At 28.6% G+C, this 8,703-nt stretch overlaps 1 protein-coding gene across 1 annotated transcript; it reads right to left on the bottom strand.

Moving 5' to 3' along the window:
• Positions 1-848: 848 nt before the first annotated feature.
• On the bottom strand, positions 849-3,917 carry LOC124919919. Its single transcript, XM_047460284.1, has 3 exons — positions 3,671-3,917; positions 1,465-2,794; positions 849-1,379 (listed from the first exon to the last, which is right to left on the bottom strand). The coding sequence occupies exons 1-3, from the start codon at positions 3,780-3,782 to the stop codon at positions 1,121-1,123; spliced, it is 1,701 nt and encodes a 566-aa protein (XP_047316240.1). The 5' UTR covers positions 3,783-3,917; the 3' UTR covers positions 849-1,120.
• Between the last annotated feature and the right edge of the window lie 4,786 nt (positions 3,918-8,703).

Raw genomic sequence — 8,703 nt, 5'->3', positions numbered from 1 at the left:
TAATAAAACCTTATAGGAGCATAAGATGTTTTTTGGTTTGTACTATGTGAATTATGTATAAAACAAAAATGTAACAGCCCAGACTAACTCAAGTAAAAAGTGTTGAATGGTTGAGATCCCAAGTTCCATTTTAAATGAAAATACCTTAGAATGTGATGGGTGAGATCTCAAGTTTGATTTTAAATGAAAGTACATAATAGGCTAAGTTAATCTGAAAAAAAAACCCTGATTTTTATTTTAAAATCTCTCCTCCATATTGTGTTCGGAGCCTACTTCTACTTCTAATTTTACTTTCATTTATCAACATCATTTTTTTTTATTCAGAATCATGGGTTCCGCTGTTCCGATAGAGTGCGACTAATCCCCGCGGGTTAAGCACATAACCCGCAAACATACTTAACCATTTAATCAGGCACATAACTTGCTGCCTGACGGGCTCTAACCAAAGTCGGGAGATATCCACCTCTTGTTGCCGCTAGGCTAGAAGAGGGGATAACATCATTTGTATTAACATGATTCTCATTCACATTTTTTAGTTTGTTTTTTAATCATGGAGAACTAGCCTAACCCAGTCCCACCTCCATGGCTCTCCGTTTCTATTCAAACTTTCGTGAGAATCGAATCCGTGACCTTTTGATCTTCTAGATCGATTTTTTCCAACAAACCACATTGGTAAGGCTTAGGTTTTATTACTTAGTTCTTTTCTTCTTCTTTTTTAAGGTAAAACCATTTCATTTAATCATGTCAAGTCTTGCCTAATGTTTCAAGGTTAAGCTTCCATGTGTTAAAATCCTCATGAAGCAAAGACATTATTAGGTTATATTAATTACCAATGTCACCTTCCATTATACAAGATAAAAAGTCTATGTATGATTAATTTGAATTTTCTCCATATTTTATAATATATAGTCATAATACAACTCAAACACTGTTACAGATTACAATTACAATATTATTTTGCTTCCTTTACTGAAAGAACAGTAATATCAATATGCATGTAACAATTAAGATATATAACAACCTCAAGCTCTGGCATACTAGTATATTCTTCGCTATCTCTCGAAGATAACGCGATAGTTATATCAGAAAATGAAATCCATGCAAGTGATCATCATGGGGTCTAACACCTTTCATCTCCTTCCCAATTGTTTTTCTCCTTAGGTCCTGTCGGTCCTTCCTCTCCGTAAATTGCAGTGGGGAACAACTCGAAAAGTAGATCAGCTGAGAAGCGAATGAACACCGGGAAATGGCTCATTATCTTGTCTATTTCAGACCATGTATCGTAAACTATCGTAGGACCCCATTCTCTCATGTATTGTAGCCAATGTGGTTGTTTCACAACATCGTTTCCTAGATACTCGGCTGCCACGATTTGGTACCTGCATGGCAGTTTCTTTGGCATGAATAATGTGTTCAATATAAGAAACCTTCAATAAATGTTTGATAGTTTAACATGGATATTACTTGGTATTGGAGTCCACATAGTGTTTGCTCTTGGAAGTGTCATTCCTTACTCCAATAGACAACTTTGATGTTCCTTGGAGGAAACATCCTTGATGGGGGAAAGTTGCATGACCCGATTTCGACGAATAAACAATCGTCCTATTCCCATTGAAGAACTCCAAGTCAAAGGCGTCTACCCAATTTCCCCCGCTATGTTGCGACAAGTAAATGCTCCATAGTTCTCCGGTGAAGTTACTCAAACGAAGAGTGAAATGCTCCCAATCGCCTATGTGCTCCCCTATTTTGTTCAACCCAATGTTCACAAGGCTAGCCTTGATGGTTGATGGTCCATTGAAGGGGTGAAACACCCACATAGCGATATCGGTGAAAGTCCCACCAAAAGCCGGCTTCACATGAACATAAAACTCCGCACTTTCGAGGTTTCCCTTCTTAAGATAATCTCTCTTTGTTTCATCTTTCGGCAAGTCTATCCAATACTCTTTATCGTTACTTCCACCCACGGGCAAGTTGGATCCCGTCGTAGGAATCCTCTCCCCGTTAAACTTCTCATTCCCAAAAAGAAGCGCCCCGTTTTCAAAGAACCACGAGACCGAAGAAGGCATGTAGGTCTCGTCCTCATGGAAAAACACTCTCGGCCCATAGTGTTGAATAAGCGAATGAACTTGTTCGATATTCGGCATCGCGCTTAACCCCGAGTCAAGATTCTTCAAGCATGCAATCCCAAGGTTTTCTCCTAAGTCAACATCCGACGTTGTCATGCAAAAAAACGTCCCAACCGAAACTCCTTTAGCCCATATACCCCTTTGAGAAGGTCTAGTTTTCCAAACCTTAAGAGTTTTCTTCGAAATCTTCGAATATGTCTCCATGATCACGTCGAATGTTTCACATACTTCTGTAAGATCTTCCCTCACGCATCGAACTTCATCAAGCCCTGGCATTTCGGGCCCATCGGTGACCACAAATCCTGTAGCTTTATATCCTTTCGTCGGGTTTGGCAACCATATGTAGCATGTGCCAATATTACTTTCATAGCTATCGATGCACCACACTAAAGTGTAGCCCGAAGGCTCGGAAAGAGCAGGAGGATTTGAAGATGGATTAGTTATGATTTCTTTGGCTACAAGAAGAAAGCCTCGAAGGGGTTGATTGTTGGGGTGGCAATAGTGACCGAGGCAGAAATAGCCATCGGGGATTCCAACGGGTCGATAAAAGGTGGCTCCTCTTGTCCCTTTTCTGCTTGAGTGGTTGCAATTCCATATACTTTCCAATGTACCTATTTGAACAACTTCTATGTCTCCTAGGCATATCTTTCCTCCACCAAATCCTTGTCCTAAGACATGTCAATATAAAACATTATTTGAATTAAGCTACATCCCAATTCCCCATCCCATGACATTAGAGGGTGGTCCTATTTAGCTAACTTAATTACACTATAAAATAAACTTTGTTATTAAGATATGCCTCCATAGTCAAATCAAATGATTAGTTTGTAAGAGAAGCATTATAAACAAGGTTATTGATTTTGGAAAATATTATATATAATATTTCTTTTGTGACTCGATTTAATCATTGAGTGGCTAGCACAACCGCATTGATTAGAACAACACTCTTAGTTGACATTTGATTTATAAGATTGGTTTATAAAGTAATACCTATTTTTGGTAACCTGATTCATTCCAAGGGTGACTAGTATCGAGTATAAGACATTTTGGTCTCTTAGGTAGGATTTTATCACTTAAAGTTTTAAGTAACATTAAATTATTATTGATTAGAGTAAGTGGGTTTTTTTAAATTAAAAAAAAGGTAATTATAATAATCATAATTACATTATAATCTTACAATTAAAAAAAAATAACAATCTTATAAAATAAAATTAAAACAATTTCAATTTCACATTGATAATTTTCTAATAGAATCTTATTATTATTATTATCATTTTATTAAAGTTGAAAGCTAGAATTTTGTCACAACTATGACTCTCACCTTAACTTAACAAGTTTTAAGTGAGAATCGAATTAATAACTTTTAATTTCTTAGAAATCACTCTTATTATTTATTTAGACTATCTTACTAGGGTTTAATACAATACATTATTGTAGTAATAATGATAAAAAGATAATTTTTGAAATAGCTAGGAGGCTGAATATATACCCAGCAAGATCATGCATGAATCAAATTAGCAAGGAGATGAAATTAGTATATATACCTTGAGGCCATGTTGGAATGGGTGAAGGAAGAGAGAAGGGTTGTGGCAATTCATTGAAAAGCTGGTCTGAGGAATCTGTACTGAAGCAGCACCAAGATTGGCCCCCCAACATTGTATATTCTTTCTTGTAATTTCAATATATAATTGGCTGATCATGCTCTTGATCTCATCCAAGCATGCATGTCTTTATTTATATAATTGATGAATCAGAAATGAAGGAAATTACTAATTAATGCAACTTGCCATGTACTGTAGTGGATGTAGATCAGCTGAAGTGAACATTAAGAATGTCGACCCCTTCCTTCATTTTGACTATTTTAACCAAGAAAGACCCACAAACCATAATTATTATAAATCTCTCCTTCTCTCTTGTCTCTGTCATTTTCCATGTCTCTACTTTCAGGATCACGAAAAGGGAAGGAGCTTCTCCATCCATAGCTGATGACAAGGATCCATCCATCTCTTATTTTACTATTCTCTAACTTCTTCTTCCTTTTTTTGTAACTTTGTTTTAAATTTAATTAATGAAATGTCATCAACAAGATTAATTATAAGATGTCATTACAATGTTATTCATTAAACAACTTATTATCATATTTTTACAACACATTTCTTTCTCACAAATAGATTTAGAACAAAAAATTATATATGACCACTCAAATCATAACTATAATTTGTAATATTTTATTTATTGTTCATTTTGTGCATATACCAATAATAATAATAATAATAATAATAATAATAATAATAATAATAATAATAATAATAATAATAATAATAATAATAATAATAATAATAATAATAATAATAAATTTAATTTTTTAAAGTAATTTAAGTGATAAGAGAAATTCTTAATTAAGAAACTAAATGTTACAAATTCAATATGGTTAAGTGATTGTTCTAATAATAATAATAATAATAATAATAATAATAATAATAATAATAATAATAATAATAATAATGAAATTGGATCTCTTTCTTACACAAATAAAAATAAAAAATAAATAAAAGAATTGGAATGGTCAAACAATATAGAATAACTAAAAAGGTCATTTTTTGTGAGTTAATTATTATTTTTTTACATATTTAGGACTGCTCCTCCCTTTTGAACATAATTTGTATATTTTTACAAAAAAATATATACAATTATAAAAATTAAAGGAACATGTAAATCCTATTTATCAAATGGGACAAACACTTCCTGTTTCTTTGTGTGTTTTCTATAAGCTAAATTTAATGTATTTTGGGAGTTTCTGATCATGGAAATTAAATAATATGCTTATGAATTGTACTCAGATTTAATAGTATTTTGTGAGCAACTCATTTTCAAGTTCAATAATATGCATAATTCAGGTAATCAATACTCAATTTAAAATCTTTCCTGTGAAGATTTATTTCCAATCAAGGTTCATATGATGTTACATCTAATGGGGTATACTCATTTTTGTCTCTGCTATATTAAATAAAGGACTAATTTATTTATTTTGAAAAACAAAAAATTATTTTATAAACCTTCACCACAAATTTTTATTTCACTATAAAATTTAATTCATGGTTAAATCACAAACCAAAAAAAAAAAATCATTTTTGTACTTTGTCTAATATCTTTCAAAATATTCAAAATATTGCTTCAATAATAATAATATGTATTAATTACACTGTTAATTAATAATATACACTTTTTTAGAAGAGTTTAGATTGTAAGTTAATGATATTTGAAATCGTTAACCTAAAATCTCGTTTTTTTTTAACTTTAACCATAAAAATTTCAGATGGTGAGATTTAGAAAGAAAGGTCCAAAATCTCAATTAATCCCAATAAAAAGCCCAAATTTGACAATTTGACCAATAATAATTCTTCAACTATGACTCATCCTTTTATTTATTTATTTTTAAATGCACCCACTTAAGATTATTACTGTCAATTAATTTATTTTAAAATTATATATTTATGTTATAAATTTTGAACTTAATTAGTATACATGCATAAATTTATCTCCAAAATCTTAGAAGATATATAAAATATCAAAGTGATATATCAATAATGTAATTACACAATTTATCTTACAAGGTTAACAAATAATAATTGTTAATGTAAATTTTGAATATATATATATATATATATATATATATATATATATATATATATATATATATATATATATATATATATATATATATATATATATATATATATATATATATATATATTATTCTTTGATTTGTTTGGGGTTGAACCTAGTTAATTAGAGGTTGCAATGTTGCATACATATCTTACTGTTTTAGGAATCAAACTGATCACATGGAGTGACAATTATTAATTATGTTGTAAATATGAAAAAAAAATGGAGCCTTATTGAAATCATTTTTTAATAATATTTACATCTCACAAATATTTTCTCATTTCCTTTAGTATTTATTCAATCTTTTAATAGTTCATCAATAATGCATGTCCACAAATTCTTCACCAACTTGGCTTGATAATGATATTCTTATATCAATCTAGTTAGCCTTTTAATTTCAATAACATTTTTTTCTTCGGATGTATAGAAAATCTACTTACGAAAGGGACTTAACAACTGGGGATATTGAACTTGCATCCTAATTTCACGAAGCCAAAATCTCAAATTTTATGTATAGAATATCCAAAAAACAGGTGAATTGATAAGTTTTTGACCGAGAATCTTAATGATAAAAAAAGTGGTAATTAATCCAGATTAGAGAACTGATAATAACAAGATAATGAAATTTCATTAGAACCCCACCTTTGTGTGGTGACCACTAATAAAAAAAAAAGAAGCTTGAAGAATATTACTAGTATTGTAGGTGCATGCAATAATTATTGGTCTAGTAAATGAATGGGTCACTACTTATTTATGAAAAGATTGTTGATAGATATTGAAATCTCAAGTTTTATTAGATTTTTTATTGAAATTTAAAGTTTAATTTTGTTCAATACAAGGGTGTATTGTCAATTCTAATCCGTCCACGGTTTCTATCTATATTATTGTTATTGGCGATTTTTCCGGTTTGACTGGTAGTTGACCGGGATAGAGCATTGATGTTATTATATTTATATTTTATAAGATAATTAAATTTATATTTATAATAATATAAATTTTAATATATTACAATATATATAATATTAAAGAATTTATTTATATAATTTTATTAAAGTTTTTATATTTTGTAAAGATTATTTATAACGGTGACTCGCGGGAATTTTTCAAAATTGAATGGGGCAAATATGTTAGAAAAAAAACTCCGAAATAGAATGGAATGAGATAGTAAACTCATTCTCCACCCCTATCCATTTCATTGTCATCAATATTACTGTGACCGGTGATCAATACAATTTTAATTTAAAATGTGAAACTTCTTACTAATTGCTTTAATTGAAAAGTTTTTTATTTTTTAAATGCAGTTTGAAGTTACTCTATTTAAATAAAAAAATGTAGTGTTATTTCTATATTTTAAAATGTTCAAGATCTCAAGTTTAGCAGTACTAAAAACATAATTTTTTTCAATGTATAACTTTTTATGTTCTATGGTTATTGTACTAATTAAGTTGTAATAATTAATCAAATCACAATTTATATTGTATATAGTTTTTTTTCTCCACAAATAGTGTCCTCTGCAAGCTAGTTGTGATCCAATTTTTTCATTCAACACACAAAAATTACCTCATTATTTGTTGAAAAGGTATATTTGAAATATTATTAATAATAATAGCATTATTAATCACAATTAAAAAATAACTAGCAATAATAGAATTAGTACTAAAAACTAACAAAGTACTAATCTAATATTATTATTATCATCATCAATAAATTATTACAACAATAATATTAAATTAGTACTTTGTTAGTTTTTACTAAAATTAGTAATATATCAAATCAATAACAGTAAAAATACCAACTTTAAAAGCTTTATATTAAAAAATATTATTATTATTTGATTTGATCAAAAAATATATATTTAAAAATGGTCTTAATTTTATTTTAATTAATCCATAAATTTTGAAATTTTCAGACTATATTGATTAGAATATATATATATAACGCTGCTTAATTTTTAAAGTATTCGGATTGCCGAGTTAAGAGCTGTGATTAATTTGGATATATATGTGAGAGTAAATGGATATTTGAGTCGGATTGTGGGTTGACCCTCCCATAAATTTAAAACGGTTAAAAATAAAATTAAAAATGCTATAAGTATTAACAAAATAAGTACAACCTTTTAACCAACTGGACTAAGAATACTTTATATTTTAAATTCTACACCAAATTTGATGAACGTGGAACGTTTTAAAATATAAGTTCAACTTTTTAACTAATTAATCTCTCTATATATAATGATGCTTAATTTTCAAAATGTCCGGATTGGCGGGTGGAGAGTTGTGGTTAATTTGGATATATATGTGAGAATAAATAAATATTTGGGTCGGATTATAGGTTAACCCGGCCATAAATTTAAAACGGTTAAAAATAAAATTAAAAATGTTATAAGTATGTTTCGAGTATAATTAAAAATGCTATCACATTTTAACCGTAATTTTTATTTTTATCCATTTTTATATTATTACTTGTGAAACACATACTAAATTCTAGTTTAAATAATCGAACTTAATTAACTCGAACCCAAAATACTTGTTCAATTGTTTAAGAATCATTGGCTAACTTTTATTTTAATATTTATATATATTTTTTATTATATTACACATTATATATTATATTATATTATATATTATATATTACATTCACACTTCTTCCTCTAAAACTAAATAAATATAATTTTAAAAATATCACACTTACTTTTTTTTAAATATAATATTTTGAATAGTTATTTGATTTGCTTTTACACCTTCTCTCATTATAATGATTTATTCTTCTGTCATTTATTTTGAAAAAAAAAATGTAAATAGAATAATTGTCATTGTCATTGTAAATTTCAATTATTTTGAACTATACTTTGATATTATTTGAATTAAAGTTCCAGCTAAATTTTAATAAATTTTTGAATTTTGAATTGAAT

Source organism: Impatiens glandulifera, chromosome 1 (genome assembly GCF_907164915.1).
Source record: "Impatiens glandulifera chromosome 1, dImpGla2.1, whole genome shotgun sequence".
NCBI lineage: Eukaryota > Viridiplantae > Streptophyta > Magnoliopsida > Ericales > Balsaminaceae > Impatiens > Impatiens glandulifera.
The sequence above is the reverse complement of the archived record's forward strand: the minus strand, read 5'-3'. Positions and strand labels throughout refer to the sequence as shown.